This window comes from Ictalurus punctatus, chromosome 8, assembly GCF_001660625.3.
Source record: "Ictalurus punctatus breed USDA103 chromosome 8, Coco_2.0, whole genome shotgun sequence".
Taxonomy (NCBI): domain Eukaryota; kingdom Metazoa; phylum Chordata; class Actinopteri; order Siluriformes; family Ictaluridae; genus Ictalurus; species Ictalurus punctatus.
The window spans coordinates 4,565,001-4,582,500 of NC_030423.2; the positions used below are offsets into that span (position 1 = coordinate 4,565,001).

At 39.9% G+C, this 17,500-nt stretch overlaps 2 protein-coding genes across 5 annotated transcripts in view; one reads left to right on the top strand and one right to left on the bottom strand.

The window, feature by feature from the left end:
• Positions 1–8,131: 8,131 nt before the first annotated feature.
• Positions 8,132–11,579, bottom strand: dusp1 (dual specificity phosphatase 1). The gene is made up of 4 exons (XM_017473763.2): positions 10,777–11,579; positions 10,401–10,549; positions 10,086–10,305; positions 8,132–9,437 (listed from the first exon to the last, which is right to left on the bottom strand). The coding sequence occupies exons 1-4, from the start codon at positions 11,186–11,188 to the stop codon at positions 9,088–9,090; spliced, it is 1,131 nt and encodes a 376-aa protein (XP_017329252.1). The 5' UTR covers positions 11,189–11,579; the 3' UTR covers positions 8,132–9,087.
• A 1,490-nt stretch (positions 11,580–13,069) lies between these two features.
• The window catches only part of ergic1 (endoplasmic reticulum-golgi intermediate compartment 1), a 29,035-nt gene continuing 24,604 nt past the window's right edge, over positions 13,070–17,500 (top strand). The window contains exons 1-2 of one of the 4 annotated variants that reach the window (XM_017473765.3): positions 13,070–13,318; positions 13,681–13,882. In XM_017473765.3, coding sequence (XP_017329254.1) covers positions 13,770–13,882 — 113 coding nt within the window. In that variant the 5' untranslated portion in view covers positions 13,070–13,318; positions 13,681–13,769. Of the gene's footprint in view, positions 13,319–13,395; positions 13,883–17,385 lie in introns of those variants that run through there. The other 3 variants (XM_017473767.3, XM_017473764.3, XM_017473766.3) reach the window with 3 other exon arrangements.

Below are 17,500 nucleotides of genomic sequence, written 5' to 3' on the forward strand. Positions count from 1 at the left end.
CTCACACTTTTGAAATTATTCTGTTTTTCTTCCTTTCTCTCCCTTTTTTATCTGTCGTTCTCATAGACCACGGCGCTCTTGGTTTCTTGCTGTCTTTGTCTCACTGCTTGTCTCTGTCGGTCTGTCTATCTGTCTGTCTCTCTCTCTCTCTCTCTGTCTGTCTCTCTCTCTTTCTCTGTGTGTGTGTGTCTCTCTCTCTCTCTGTCTGTCTGTCTACCTCTATTTCCCTTAGAAAGGAAGAAATTCTAACCTAATGATGAATTTTTAATGTTTATGTTTTTACACCACAACATACAGAAATAATCAGGGTGTGTTTCTGTCTGTTTTGGTTTCATAACCCTGACTGGTTGAAGCACATACCACTCGTGTCTAGAATACTTATGTTATTCAGGCACACAGTGTTTGAACTTCTTTTTAACTCTGAACACATTTTCCCACTTTATTACATTTGTGGTTAGATGTGAGCTGATAATTCTACGTACTGTTATGTGTAAAATGATCGAGCTTTAAATGATGAATAATCGATGTCAAACATAATGAATTATGATAAATGAAATATTAGTGTTCCTGTCATGATCTATTCAACCCGTCACTTAGTGTTAGAACTGTAATAACTAAACCATAACTATAGCTCCTATAACAACATCGATATTTGTTAATAATATCCACCACCATTACCTAAACAAGTGTCATTTTGTCGAACCGCATGTGAACAAATGCAAATGCTGTATATAAAATCACTCTGGTGTTGCAAGGTATGTAGTTTTCTTCTTTTTCTTCATTATCAGACAGTGAGTCATAGTGAGCAGTGTTTTTAAGCATCTGAACTGAAACTGACCTTTTTTTATGTTTTGCATATGATTACTTTTAATCTTTTCTTTTTCTTTTTTCACTTCTTAGGCCACAAACCTTCATATTCAAAAATGCTGTTTCTATGTGTGTTATTCCCAATAAGACTATGGGGTTCACATTATAACAAGTGACTGAGTGAACATGCCCGTAGACAGGGGGAGTTCGGGTAGTTCGAACAACCCCCCCCACCCCCCCACCCCCCACCGACTGCCAAAGGTCCAGAATTTGAAACAAATACGCTTAAAAAACATATGTCACCTTAATAGGTCTGACATGTGAATTTGGGATTGGTCAAATAATATACAAGCTTATTTCAGATAATGAAAAGTTACCACAGGGATAACTGGCTTGTGGCGGCCAAGCATTCATAGCGACGTCTCTTTTTGTTCTTGAGTGCATTCAATGAAGTTGAATGCACTCCACACAACATCACTGACCAATGCCTATACTGTATATTTACAGATGATTCACAACAGCTCAGGGAAGGTCAAGGTGATGTGCAACAGCTCAGGGAAGGTCAGGAGGACCCACACCCCGTCATTGAAAGTCAGGAGAAGGAGATGTTTAATGATCTAGGATTTTTCATTCGGGCCACAAAATCAATTGAAGAAATCTTAGAGAGTGTGCGCAAGATGTCTGATGGCCGGAAATACCATTTGGTTAAGGACCTAGTTTTATAATGATCCAGTAAAGTTCCTTAAACGTATTCTGTTGCTAGTGTAGTTGCACAATTTAAACTTGTGAACCGTGTGTGTGTGTGTGTGTGTGTGTGTGTGTGTGTGTGTGTGTGTGTTTGAACTGAAAAAGGTGGTACATGACCTTGGTAAGCAATTTGACAACATTGTAATAAATACTTCCACTAGGCTGGCTACGGGCCTGGTGAATTAAAGTATAAGGTGATATGACATAATACAGAAAACTATGATATTATAATACAGCAAAAAAAAAATCTCACATAGTTTAAAACCATGCAAGCAAACACATCATGACAAGATAAGGTCATTTCAGATTTGACTCTCGGATGCTTTATTAGTACGCATAAGCCAATTATCATTATTTGTCACCCTCGAGAGTAATATCTCAGGCTTCCTTTTAGAGTAAGCAACCTGTGGACAGATGACTTTAGTAATCCACTCATTCAGGCCCTAGTGTCTCATTACATTAAAGAGAAAAGACTTCATCAGCTGGATTTCAAGACAGATTATATGAAGATGTGGAAACGAACTAGTTGACGCTGACAACTAAGGTGTCAGCGTCTAAATACAATGCCAAAGTTTATGACTTTGAAAGTGGGAAGTCTAGTTGGTTGAGTTTGATGTCATAGACCCTTTCCTTCCTCTCTATGGTGTGAACACTGTTGCTTAATGCTGATGAGTTGAGTAAATATGCCGCCTATACTTCTGACACTTTGACCTTTTACTTTACCTAGACTGATGGCTCACTGTTCGTTTGTGTGAATGAGGATCTGGATGTGTGTAGGATTGCGTTTCAATATGATAATGCTTTGCTCCTCTTCCTGTTAGAGAAAGAACTGTCAACTGCACCAGCCAGTAAGATGGTCCTGATTTTAAAAATAATAATAATAATTAATTAAAAAAGGGCCCATTTTTTCATTTATTTAGCAGTCACCTAAACTGACAACCAGAAATGAATAAACAGGGTCATGATTAGGTCATTTCCTAAATGTTACATCTGAACTGTAAGCCGTTTGATTTAAATCCATGAATGGTGTCTAAATACAACAGAAATACACAAGACCACGATTAAACAGCCATGGTGTGGTCAATATCTTGAGCTTGGGAAGTATTTTGGTCATTTCCTAAACTCCCCCTTTTTCTGATGTCCGAGACTAATGGAGAAAAACAAGCCGAGCTGCTTTATTCGAGGCACAATAGATCAGAGCGATGGGGGCAGGAGGACGCATATGTCACCTACAATCGACTGGATTGGCTTACGCCTTCTGAGACTTAAAGAAAATGCGTACTATCTGATTCATTTATCGTTCGTATTTATATGATTCATCTGGTTTTACTTGATTGAAAATACAAATATATAAAGAGATAATAAATAAATAAATAAATAAAACAGTAGCACATTTTGAAAATCTAATACTATTATCACAAACACCAAGTGAGAATCCTTGTGAGATACAGCACCCAGACTGAATATGTATTACATTTCCATTTCCATTTATTCATTTATTCATTTAGCACACGCTTTTATCCAAAGCGACTTACAAATGAGAAAATACAAGCAAAGCGATATCAAGCAGAGAACAATACAAGTAGTGCTACCGTACAAAATCCATTAATTGAGTTCCAGGAGAAGCAAAGTGCACAGAGTAGAGGTGTAAGGGCCAGAGTAAGCTTTTGTTGTTGTTGTTGTTGTTGTTTTTTATGGGTTGGTTAGGTGTTTACAGAAGAGGTGGGTCTTTAGCTCTTTAGCTGTTTCTTGAAGATGCTGAGAGATTCTGTGGTCCGGATTGAGGTTGGAAGTTCATTCCACGACTGACTAAGGAATCTTGAGCGAGACCTTGAGCCACGCTGAGTAGGTATTACTAAGCATCGGTCGTTGATTGATCGCAGATAGCGTGAGGGAACGTAAGCTTTCAGGAGAGAGTTGAGGTAGGAGGGTGCTGTTCCAGACAAGACATACTACATAGATGCTAAAGACCAGAAAGCTAATAAAGCATAAAATATCAACTCTTTATTAGAACTCATACAGCAGAAAATGCTTATATATATGTATATCTGGCACCTGTGTACATTAAAAGTCAACACATTGTAAAAGTGATGGACCTGAAGCTGTGCACTGATGGCAGGTATGAAGTAAGTGCCATTGATGTGTGTAAAAATGCATTACAGCGTGTGCATTTGAACCCAAGTTATTTATAAACAATAAGGTTGGGTACAGAGAACAGCCGTGAAAATAACTTTATTATTATTATTATTATTATTATTATTATTATTATTATTATTATTATTATATGTCGAAATTTCTGAGTTCACTAAGTCATGATCAGCTGTCTGCTGTCACTGCTGACGTTGGGCTAATTTGCAAAAAGAGAATAAATGAGCGTCTGAAAGCACTCCTCTCTGCCACCCAAGACAGGCTTTAGAAAAGCTGTGTATGGCCAAATACGAAGTGCGCTATGGTTGTCACACTTTTCCCAAACGCCTTGCAGCTGCTCCTATTGTGCTCAGAGAAGTGCCTGGCCAAGTGTTCACCCCAGACCCACTGACAAGGATCAGAGCAGCTCACTGAAACCCTGTGCCTCTGACAATAGAGCATATGATAATGATTCTATACCGCACAACACCACCCATGAGAAATTCCAATGCACAGAGACACACACGGGGTGTAGTGCTGTTATATATGGCAGAGTTGGTTTGAAGGTGAAAGGGTCAGTCTGTTTCCCACAGACATTTCTCCATTGACTGCGTCCTAAAGTCTTCTGATCTTCTGAGAGTATTTTCTGAGCAGCTGATACATAAGAGTATAATAGTTGTAGGTTAGTATTAATAGTAATAGTAGTAGTAATAGTCATTCTTCCAAAAGATTAGAAGCTCAAAACATGGCATTTATGATAATAAATATGGTCAATATGATGGTAATATGTATAATAATACATCACGAATGAATCCATCAACCTGTATGTATTACTACAAGCATAAAACATCAATTTAACCAAATAAATCCCAAGAGTAAGAATGGGCCAGGTTAAATCTGAATCTAGTTTCAGTTTAGCTTAGTTTATCAGTTCAACATCTAAAACTAAAGGCATTTGAGCTGTGCACGGTGCCCTGTGATGAACTAGCGTCCCATTCAGGGTGAATTCTCATGGCTTGTGCCCAGTGTTACTGGGAGAGACTCTGGATCCACCATGAAAATAAAGCAAAAATAGTATGAAAACCAAATTTTAAATGAAAAAAAGAGAACATTTTGTCATGACCCTCTCAGTCAGACATGAATTGAAGAAGGCAGCACATGGCAGTTATACTACAGGTGTGAAATAAGCATACCCCATGGACATTGTTGGCTTTTTTTGACATAATTGGACAAGCAAACATTTGGTCATCTTTGAAACAGTGCCTATTAATGAAGTTGATATGCTTGAACAGAACCGCAAGGAAAATGATCGTTTTCTATCATTTATTCAACAGAAATATCAATAGATATAATATTCTTCTGTGGAAAAAGTAAGCACACCCTTGGTCTCAGAAGCTAGTATTGTCCCCTTTAGCAGAAATAACTTCTTGTATGCATTTGCATAATTGTCCAACATTCTTGCTGGAATTTTTGACCACTCTTTGTTTCATGCATGTACTCCCTGTGTCAAACCCACACACAATGTTTCAATAGGATTCAAATCCAGGCTTTAACTAGGCCATTCCATAACCCTCCATTTCTTCTTTTTGAGCCATTCCTTGGTGGATTTATTAGTGTGCTTAGGATCATTATCCTGTTGAAAGGTCCATTTCGGTTCAACTTCAACTTTTGGACAGATGGCCCTCACATTATCTTCAAGCACTCTTTGATATGATGCAGAATTCATAGTTGAATCAATTAAAGCAAGCTGTCCAGTCCCTGAGACAGTGAAACAACCCCAAACCATAACATTTCCACCACCGTGATTCACAGTTGGTATGAGGTGCTTCTCCTGAAAAGCTGTCTTTGGTCAGCAACAAACATGCCTGCTGTTACAGTTATTACTAGATATGAGAGGGGTATAAATTAGACAGGTTCCACCTGCACTCCCTAAGAAGGTTCTAATCACTGGAAGCCAATCTTAAACACCTGATTCTCATTTTATGGATTTAAAGTTGCTATAAATGTAGGAGTGTACTTACTTTTTCCATGTGACTCATTTATATTGTGAAAATTACTACAAAATGTCAATTTCAGGTGTCAGTTGATAGAGTGTATCACATTTATTAATAGGCACTGACTCAAAGAGGATCAAATGTTTGCTTGTCCAAATATGTCAAAAAAGACAACAATTTCCATGGGGTGTACTATATATATATATATTTTTTTTTCTTTTTCTTTTTTTTTCTTCTTCCAGATAGCCTTTAAGAACACCTTTGACAAACGAAGAACATATTGAAATCATTCTCATGATTGCGGTTGACTTTAACAGGAAACATGGAAAGCACATCACATACGATGCTATTGCCAAACTTATTAACAAATTCAGAAAAGACTGAAGTGTTGCAAAACCAACCGAGAAGTGAACGCCCGCAAACAAGGCTCAACCGATGTGGTGCTGGCATACATAGTCCACCTATGTACGGAGACTTTTGGGACATCCTGTAGCTACAGTGCGGGAAATAAGTATTGAACGCGTCCACAATTTTTTCAGTACATATATTTCCAATGAGGTTATTCACATGAAATTTTCGTCCATAAATAAAGTTATGTGTAATAAAGTGGAATGACACAGAGATAAAAAGTATTGAACACGCTAAGAAAAAGCAGTTCTCCAAGGCAAGGTAAGGCAAGGAACCAGCTGAAATACATAAGTAATTCTACCCCCTATCTGTGCAAATTAATATCAGCTGGGTTAGTAAATTGATGGTCTATAAAAAGGCTTTTCATTACCAAGGTGTCACACAAGAAACATCTCATGATGGGTAAAAGCAAAGAGCTCTCCCAAGACCTTCGTAACCTTATTGTTGCGAAACATATTGATGGAATCGGATACAGACGTATCTTCCAGTAAGCACCATTGGGGCCATTATCCGCAAGTGGAAACACCATCATTCAATCATCAACCGGCCATGCACAGGAGCTCCTCACAAGATTTTTTACCAGGGAGTCAGAAGAATAGTCAGAATAGTAGCGCAAGAGCCAAGGACCACTCGGAAAGAGCTCAAGAAACACTTGGAGGCAGCAGGTGCCATCGTCACAGAGAAAACAATATTCAATGCACTCCACTGCTCATGCTCACCAGCAAGACTCCATTACTAAAGAAAAGGCCTGTCAAAGCTCATTTAAAGTTTGCTACAACTCATTTGGACAAGCCTATGAAATACTGGGAGAGTGTAGTCTGGTCAGACGAGAGCAAAATTGAACTTTTTGGCTGTTATACTACACACCATGTTTGGAGAAAATGGCACTGCACATTACCCTAAAAAAGTGTGGAGGTGTAAGCATCATGGTGAGGGGTTGTTTTTCCTCGCATGATACTGGCAGACTTCATATAATTGAAGGAACGATGATTGGAGCCCTTTACCGGGAGATTCTTGAGAAGAATCTGCTGCCATCAACCAGGATGATAAAGATGAGACGTGGGTGGACCTTCCAGCAGGACAACGATCCAAAGCATACAGCAAAGAAAACTCTCAATTGCTTTCAGAGAAAAAAATCTAGGTGTTAGAATGGCCCAGTCAATCACCTGACTCGAATCCAATTGAACAAGATTTAAAGACGATATGTTTAGAAGAACGGGCCAAAATCACACCTGAATACTCCGACCCATTAATTTCTTCATACAGGAAGTGTCTTGAAGCTGTCATTACAAAGAAAGGCTTCTCCCCTAAGTATTAAATACATTTCAGTTAGCGTGTTCAATACTTTTAAAGGGTATAGTTATATAAGGTTTTATAGAACGTTTATTATTTTAAGATATGAAGATGAAAATTCTTTGAATTGATGTAATTTTCACTATTAACATTTACCTATAATAATAAATGAACATATTTGAAAGCCTACACACTCTTTTTTTAATTATTGTTCTTTTTGCTGTAAGGATATCCACCTGTTTTAATTTGAATGGTAGTGATTATATTTATTTCTTTTATTTGATCGAAGAGTTTGTTTCAGTTTAGAGTCATAACCCTGTTAAGACGTTGATTTTATTATCAGACTTGTGGATCTCATGGTCAGAGTTGAGTCCACGTGTGCAGAATGCGTCAGATTGCTAATCTGATCCCAACTTGGCAAACCGTCAAACCTACATCAGCATTCGGACTCTGACATGTTATAACATGGGCCCTAACCAAATCTTAAAACTCTTTCCCAAATATTTTTGAATATGATAGCAAAACACCATCACAATGCCGTTCAGAGCAGCACCTGACATAAGTAACAGCAAGTATGCCACTAATGTCACATAATCATTTATACTCAGTAATTGTCTACCATTCCCTGCCTGGAGATTCCTGGGTTGAAATGTTAAGTAAAACTATTTTTAGTGCTACGTATACCCAGTGTATGAGTATTATGTGAAACCATGGTTATGCTTCTAGAAAATGTATCATGCCACACACACAACTGATTCACATTTATAACAAAACATTTTATTCGTCAGTATCTAAACATATCACAATGATGTAAAAAATACCATATGAAATATATTAATTTAGTAAATAAATATGACATATCAATACAGTCTCATGAAAGTCACTTCTATTGGTACTGGCTGTGGCTCTTACAGGGCTGCCAACATTACACACACACACACACACACACAAACACACACACATGAGGTATTTTGTGTTTGTTTACAAAGAAACAAACATCCTGGTAGGCTGGATGAAGGTCTGAAAGGCACAGAGGCTCTTGAATGAGCCACATGTTGCACTTTCATTGTCGTAAGGCAGAGCGAGGCTTGCCAGAGATTATAAATACATTCATTGTTCAGGAAAGAAGGAAAAAAATACCAAAAACAAAACAAAGAGGGGAACATTCAGTCAGGTTAGCACCTTAGATTCTGGCAGTCACCTCAGACTATGTGTGTATGATTAACAAAGATAAAAGGAGTCAAGAAATAATGGTTATTCTTCCTGAGAAAAATATAACACTTGGTGTTTCATCTTGTGCCGATACATAAAACTGAAGGTCAATGATTATCAGTTGCAAGACTCAAATTGCGGTGACTGCAGCAGACAGACATTCAGGAGCCTCATGTTAGCTCCAACAAACATCACGCATTCATGCTCTGATGAATGTCCAGCCCCTTCAGTTCAGTCAACAGGAGTGTTTTCAAAACAAAGGCAGCCTGGAGGAACAAGGCTGGACCGGCCACCTACTCCTATTCCAGAATTGCATGGAAATTTTGCACACTTTTCATGTGAAGCAACAAGACCTAAGGCCAGCCTGGGGTTTTGAATCTTATATTTGTGTTACAATCTTTCAGACAAGTGGAGTCATTTTGATGTCCTATATTACTAGACATTTCAAAATGACCCAGGTGTCTGAAACCCTCCATAAACAGTCTTGAATTAAGTCCTTTCAGCAGGTTGGTGAAGGGGTGATGGGACTATGATGGGTCAGGAAGGACAGTGGACTGGCACCAGCATGGACAGGAAAGTTGAAAACAGTGCCGCTCTTGCTGAGTGCTGGGCTGCTTGCTTCCGAGGAGCAGGTAGATGTGGCGAGCACCTGTGACTCGAACTGCAGGAGCTGGCCCATAAAGCTGAAGTTGGGTGAGATGATACTGCGCCGCTGCTTGACGAACTCGAACGCCTCGTCCAACTTGACACGGTTGGTACGCATGAGGTAGGCCAGACAGATGGTGGCCGAGCGCGAGATGCCCGCCTGGCAGTGCACAAACACGCGGCCACCTTTGTTTCTCACAGAGTCTGCAAACAAAAAAAACAAAACAAAAGATGGTCACTTTAAATCTTCACATTTCAACAAATTGGAAAGATATGCATGCACACCACTGAGTTGGCATTAAAAATTGACCCCCAGCTGCCACCCTCCAATTTCAATTGCAAATCTCAGCCTAAAGTATAGCTAATGGAAAGAGTCGTCTCATTAATAAAACAGGAAGAAGTTAAAAAGGAGCTGAGGGTGGGTGATGGGGTAACACTCCCTCTGTGACAGGTCTGAATACACATTAGGCATAACCCCCCTCTCTCCCCACTGGGAGAACTGATCTGGGAGGAAGGCAAGCTCAGCGCCAGAGAAACGCGCTTTTGTTTGCGCAGAACAAAGGAAGACAGGAATGCTAAGTTGCCCCCTAAAAAAGCAGATTAGGCCACGGCCTGCTGCTTTTCCATGAAAAGACGGCGCCTCTTTAAATGGGATGAGAAGGGATGATGTAAGCCATTGTGACTGTCAAGCTTGGTCCATCCAGCTGGTCGTTTCGGAGGGAACTTTTGAAAATTTGAATTCAGCGAGGGGGAGGGTTGGGGGGTTCGCCTGCCAAAGCCTGTATACGCTAACATCTACTCTAGTTTCGTCACAGACAGAGAACCGATAGCGGATAAGCAAACAATTCTCACCGATAAATTCAATCGCCTCGTTGAACCAGGAACTGATGTCTGCTTTGTGGTTGTCTTCGACCGGAATGCTCTTGTATTGATAATGGTCCTCGAAATGATTGGGGCAGTTAGCAGATACATTGATGAGTGCCGTGATGCCCAACATGTCCAGCATGTCTTTACGGGAAGCATGGTAGGCACTTCCGAGATACAGAAAAGGGAGGATTTCCACCGGGCCACCCTAAAAAAGTGGGCGAAAACAAATCATTAGGAACTTGAACAGAATTCGTGCGAGAAATGTGTGCGAAAATTTCACGTATGATATGAAATCCTTACCTGATCATAGAGAGGAGTAGTGCAGCTGTTACAGCCTGATTCGGCGCTCCCGGGAGGACAGTTGGCACTCAGAGGCAAACTCAGGCCCTGTGGCGGAGGTGCTTTGGTGCACATTTCAGGGAACTCGGACGAAAAGGTATCGAAGCCACCTAAGAGAGGAAAATAAAACAGGAAGACGTGTTTTTAATTCGTTCATGACACCAGGTCATTTAGAAATATCAACACTAACTGGTGGTTCTCCTGAAACACTGTAAACTGGCAACAGCTGAAGTAAACACTGAGTGTCACAAGCCAGGTCACCATACAAGGACACAGAACCATAAATAACCTCAGAGGCCACAAAAGGGATTAAGTCAGGGAAAAGTGTTTTGGTTACCTTTCAGGAAGAAGACGCTCGCGCCGCGGGGGTTGTTACGACTCAAAGCGGTCACGGCCAGCATCAGAGTTCCGTCTTTCTTCACCTGGCTGAAGTCTAAGCTCCGGTCATCGAGCAGCACCACAGTCCGGTACTCTCCGGAGAGCAGCCTGCTCCGCGTGTCCTCGTTGGGAACAATGTGTTCTAGCCCGAGTCCGCCGCGCGCTCTCCGGCGCACTATGGCGCTGAAGCGGACGTTGGTCGAACCGGATATGTGAGAGGAGCTGAAGGAGAAGAACGAGCGGCAGTCTAAAACAAGACAACCGGACTCAGTTCCCTTCAAAAGCGCCCGGAGAGAGCCGCAGTCGATGTTCGGGACCTCCATTATGACCATAGTAGGACGACGCGCAGGACGGGAAAACTCTAAATACATTAAAATGACCTGGGAAGAAAAAATATCCGCACACACGCGCGCGCAAAGTGTACTTAGCTGGCTAAAATACGATTCCCGAGTGTAATGGTAAAAAAAAAAAATAAATATCCCTCGTCAACAGTCCGTGTTCACGAAAAAATTAGATTTTACTTCAACAAGCCCTGTGTGTTTCTTTGCCGTTGTTTCTTTCTGTCCTTCTCGCGGTATCGAAGCGCTTTTATAGGAACGTGCTAGGCATTGACGTCAGAGGTCCCGCCCATTTGGCACGCATTCGCTACGCACGTCATGTGCAGTTCAGCGGGAGGCAGCCAAGCCCTCCTGACAAAGAGCCTGACAAAGCAGAGTGCAGATTAGTTCCACCATCATTACTTAACCATCCTCATCAACATGGCCTGCATTTTATTAAACCAAATTAAAAGAAATGAGCAGAATAATCACAAGGATCAATGTTTCTATTTCCATAAATGTAGGCATCAGCAACAATAATAACAACAACAACAATAATAACAACAGTAATAATAATAACAATAATAATAATACTAATAGTAATAATATAATTACAATAATGAAAAAAACAAAAATAATAATATAGTAACAACAACAATAATAACACCAACAACAACAATAATAACAATCATAATAACAACAATAATAATAATAAGTATAATAATAATAATAAAGTAACAAGAACAATAATAATAACACCAACAACCAGAATAATAACAATCATAATAATAATAATATAGTAACAACAATAATAATAACACCACCAACAACAATAATAACAATCATAATAACAACAATAATAAGTATAATAGTAATAATAATATAGCAACAACAACAATAATAATAACACCAACACAACAATAATAACAATAATAATAACAACAATATATAATCGTAATAGTAATAATAACAAAAAAACAACAATACTAATTAATACCAATAATAATAGCAATAGTAATAATATTTAATCACAACAACAATAATAATACTAGTAACAATAATAGTAATAGTAATAATTATAATAAATAATAATAAGTATTGCAAAAGGAAGAGAGACAATCTGACCTTCCTCTCTCCATCCTGCTGTGCTCTATCCAATTGAGGAATTTTTCAAATTTTCCATGATGTTATTGTTTTTTATTCTCCTCCTTGTTCTGAGCAATAACAAGGTAATTAGCCTAGTGAATACCTGTCACGGCACTCATAAAAGTTTATACTTTGTTTTTATTATACAGGCCTATGCAGTGTGTAATGCGGCGAGAGCAAAGGCTAACCATAAAAGTTAATCACTGTATAGAAACTGGGGGTCTGGTAAATTTCCATCAGCAGAAAACACCTCGCAGGTTCAGCTGCATGGGATCACAGTGCATGTTTGTTTCAACACGTTTCGGATTTCAGGGCACTCAGAAATGCTGGTTACTGAGCAAGCACTTCTGTGAACCTGCAAGTAGCTGGTAGCTCTTGTTGTACTGAGAACTCGTCAATCAGGTATTGTCAGCTAAGTCATATTTACAAAAACAATGCTACCAGGTTTGGAGTTTTGTTTTGTTGTGTAACCCTGTCATGGCGTTCGTCATGTTGCCATGGCTGTGGTTACATTAAACTGTGTGGTTTCCTTTTGAACTAGTACTTACCTCTGGATTACACAATGATCAAGCCTATGTTGTTTGGTTTCTAATTTATTAAATACTGTCTTCATTCTATTACCCCTCTAAATAATCCATGACTGAACATCATGGCAGTTCATATACAGGCCAATGGTGGTATTTTCACTCCAATAAACCATTTATAGGTTTGTTCGCTCTAACCTGTACGCTGTTCTGAAATGTTGATCTTATTTCCTGCTTCAGAGCCTCAGTGCGCATGCTGAAATGAAAGTAGGACATCACGGAGTACAGCGTCTGACGTCAGCACTGCATTTCTGGTGCCTGAGTCAGGAAGTTGGACCTGTAGGGCGCCACTTCAAGCACTCTGAACAGTGTGTGACCATAACAGAGGAGGAAACAAAAAGTAACACAGGGGAAACTTGCCAAGAGTGAGAAGTGCAGCAACATCTGTCCGCAGCAGTGGATTTTACTGTCCATACCTCACTGGGATTAGTCAAGAATGAAATGCAAGCCATGGGTAGGGAACATTACTCATGGGTGGTGTGTGTATGTGTGTGTATAGAGGCAGGGGTGGAAGGGTGTATCGAAAACACAATGTACTGTACCCAGACTTACTGTAAGCAAAGGTTTCAATGTGGAGGAGTGGATGATGAATCAATTTCTTAACATTTCATCCAAAAAAACATCCAAGTTATTCCCTCAGTACATTTTTTGGTATGGCAGTTCTAGTGTACGCCGATCAGCCATAACATTCACAAGACATGAAGGTGTGCTGTGGTATATGGCACCAAGACGTTAGCAGCAGATCCTTTACGTTCTGTAAGTTGTGTGAGTTGGGGCCTTCATAGATCGGACTTGTTTGTCTGGCACATCCCGCAGATGCGCGATCGGACTGAGATCTGGGGAATTTGGAGGCCGAATCAACACCTGAACAGGTGTTGGTCTGCATCAATGTTTAGGTAGGATGCATGTGTCAAAATAACATCAACATGAAAGCCAGGACCATTGCCCAGAGCATCACACTTCCTCCTCCGGCTTGCCTTTTTTCCCATAGTGCATCCTGGTGCCATCTCTTCCCAAGGTAAGCGACACACATGCACTCGGCTGTCCACATGATGTCAAATAAAACACAATCCGCCTTCTTGGGGCAAAGCAGCCCCATACGCAGAAAGATGTGATGCACTGTGTGTTCTGACACCTTTCTATCATAGCCATCTTTAACTTTTTTCAGCAATTTGGCCTACAGTGGCTCTTCTGTGGGAATTGAGCAGACAGTCTAGCCTACACTAGCCTTCTGTTTACTGTCAACAATGAATCAAATCTATAATTGAGTCATCCATCTGGCAGTAATTGCACACCACTGTTTTTCTGTTTCCCATTGTTTTTGCTCTCGGTACTAACGGGAACTGAAAGAGTGGCATATGCAATATGTTCCTTAAATATAGTATTACAGTCTGGTCACTTACTGACATGTGCGACAGGGTAATTGTCGTAAGTCTGGGGAAACTACATGGTATATCCTTTATTTCTTTACTATTATTCAATGTATTGACTGTAGTATTTTCTTTCTATGAGGCTTCTGTCAGTCCAGTTTGTGCAATATGTTGTCAAATTTTAATTATTCCATTACAATATACAAATGTGACAAGGTATTTATTTTAAAAAAAAATCTAAAAGCATTAACGATAAACAATTATTTAACGATAGAATTATGTTGTCAAACTATCTCTGTTATATATTATTCTTATTATTTTTGTCATGTTGCTGCAAGGCAAGCGCATTCATAGATATAGAGGCATAGAGAGCTACGAAATATTCATTATATAAAATAAACTATGCATGGTAGAAAATAGGTATAACTCTACCAGTGTCATAAAAAGCACTAGGATTGATCTACACTTTAATCTGAAACTGTTTCACAGAGATGAAAGTGATTCAACATGCCAGAGGCCTATGAATAATCTGGCCCAGGAGGTTTGAGGAGATTAAAAGCAGTAGTTTCTCCACAACCTGTCCTAGTGGTAGACGTTTAACTTCAAAGAGACATGGTGTCTCAGATGTTTTTAATTCACCTCAGTTTTAAATTTCTTAACACAACCTATATTTTATTCTATCTTTTTCTATATTGAGATTTTCTTGTTAGGTTGTTGTAAACTGGCTGCCAACGATGTGCTCTTTACCGGTTAATATTTATCGGACATTTTTAGTTGCAAATTGCATATAATGCTGTACAAGTTAACAATATTTTGATCCAGAAATGGAGGCCAGATTTTTTTTTCTCAAAACAGATGAACAGTATCCCTTCTCTGAATAATCTGATCATAAAATCTGATAACAGCGATATATTGTATGTTTACTTAACTGCTCGGATAATATTATAACTGGCTAAATCGCATAATGATTGCATAGTCTCCATGGCTGGAATTAAGATTTAGGGTAAGCAGTTGTAACTTGAGTGAAGTTGAACAAAGTTAACGCTAGCTAGTGAAATCAGCACTGCTTCAACAACATTCTCATTCATAGTTCAACGTGGCAAATGAATACTTGGGTTACCCCCCCAACCCCCACCACACACACACTGCTCATTTCCTTCAGGAAGATATTACATTACATAATTATATAAGAATGAAAGAATATCCAAATGAGGAAATATGACCGATCACCCTTGGAATAACAGGCTGCACAACACAAATAAGATATCTCCTTGTAGTAAGTTGTGAAATGTTTCTCCTTTTGCTGAGCATACTATATCATCAAATGTTTGTGGACACCCAACCGTACATGCTTTTTGAACACCCGATTCCAGATTTACATTCACAGCATTTGGGAGATGCCCTTATCCAGAGTGATGTACATTTATACAACTGAGGGTTAAGGGTCTTGCTCAAGGGCCCAGTAGCAACAGCTCAGCAGTCCTGGGATTTGAACTCATGACCTTCCAACTGGTAATCCAACATCTTAACCAGTAAGCTACCACTGCCCTGATTTAGACCCCCTTTGCTGTTATAATAACCTCCACTGTTCTGAGAAGGCTTTCCAGTAGATTTCAGAGCATGGCTGTGTGGATTTCTGCTCATTCAGCCACAAGAGCATTAGTGAGGTTGAGGTCAGGCACTGATGTCAGGTGAGGAGGCTCAATCGGCATTCCGGTTCATCCCAAAGGTGCTCAGTGGAGTTGATGTCAAGGCTCTGTGCAGGCCAGTCGAGTTTTTCCACCCCAACCTTGCCAAACCATGTCTGTATGCAGCTCGCTTTCTGCACACGGGCATTGTCATTCTGGAACAAGTTTGGGCTTCTTAGTACCAGTAAAAGAAAATTGCAATGTTACAGCATACAAACACGTTCTGTACAATTGTGTGCTTCAGACTTTGTGGCAACAGTTTGAGGAAGACCCACTTATGGGTGTGATGCTCAGGTGTCCACAAACCTTTGTCCATATAGTGTAACTAATTTACCAGAGTATGCTAACATTATATTCTTGCACCCTGAGTACTAATGCTGATAAACTGTAGCATATAGTATGTAGTATTTGAGTAAGGTTTGAATAGACCTTACAGTACAGCTGATTTTTTTTTTTTTTTTTTGCATCTCTTCGTTCCCCTATTTCAGAGTCAGAGTTAGAGTCAGCACTTTTAATGTTCTAACCCGATCACTATGGAAGCTTCCGAGTCCCAGACCTCCCAAAGAGCAACACCTTCGGCGCTGTGTTTTACAAAAGGCCTCATAATGTGTCACGTTCACAGTTCGATATGATTCAGTAATACCTATTTAATTCAATATAAGTATGGGATATATTAATCACTAATGTGTTGCTTCATTTTTCATAGGAAACGTCTAATGGAAATAGTGTAAAGCAATAGCGTGAAGGTTAGCATGTTTACCTCCAGAGTTGGGGGTTCGAATCCCACCTCCACTCTGCGTGCATGGAGTTCGCATGCTCTCCCCGTGCTTTCGGGGTTTCCTCCGGGTACACCGGTTTCCTCCCCCAGTCCAAAGACATGATTTGTAGGTTGATTGCCATTTCCAAATGTTGTGTGTGAGTGTGTGTGCGTGCAAATGTGCCCTGTGATGGGTTGGCACCATGTCCACCTTGTGCCATGAGTTACCTGAGATAGAATCCAGGCCTCCCCTGTATATGATAAGCGGGATGGAAAATGGATGGATGGTAATATGTAAGCACAAGCCTTAGTGCAAAACATACAGTAAATCTGCTCATATTACAGTCGTCTGAGATTATAGCTGGGGGTGGGGGGGACCTTGTTTTAGTAAATAAATGTCTGAATATAAAAGCTACAAGGAACGATTACAGGATTTAATCACTAACTTTCATGTAATAAGTAATGTGAAAATCATTTAATCAAAAAGCTTCTCAGGAGTACAGGCTACTAGTCAAAAAGAAAAAGTCATAATCCGAATTACTCCTCAAAATTTAAGTAGTGCACTTCATAGTTTAGTACTTCACACTGGGTGTAGTGAACTCATATAGGGAATGCTCAACTGTTTGTAATCCAGCCTCAATCCCCTTTCAAACAGCGGAAACAGAATCATCAACCATGCTGTACTCGGGCCAATAGAATTGTGCAAAGCGTCCTTATGACACGTCATTTCCGCTAGGTTCACCCGCTAAGGGTTGAAGCAGCAGGGGCTTGGAGTTGTATTCCGGTACAGCTGTGAAGATTTTTTCCCCCCTCTTCGTTTA

What these genes read in the sequence shown, in the direction of transcription:
- dusp1 (XM_017473763.2), bottom strand. Translation starts at nt 11,188, where the DNA reads ATGTATTTAGAGTTTTCCCGTCCTGCGCGTCGTCCTACTATGGTCATA. An exon ending in GAGCGTCTTCTTCCTGAAAG is followed by an intron (nt 10,550 to 10,776) that starts GTAACCAAAACA and finishes TTCCTCTCTTAG; the next exon opens with GTGGCTTCGATACCTTTTCG. An exon ending in CTACTCCTCTCTATGATCAG is followed by an intron (nt 10,306 to 10,400) that starts GTAAGGATTTCA and finishes CCACTTTTTTAG; the next exon opens with GGTGGCCCGGTGGAAATCCT.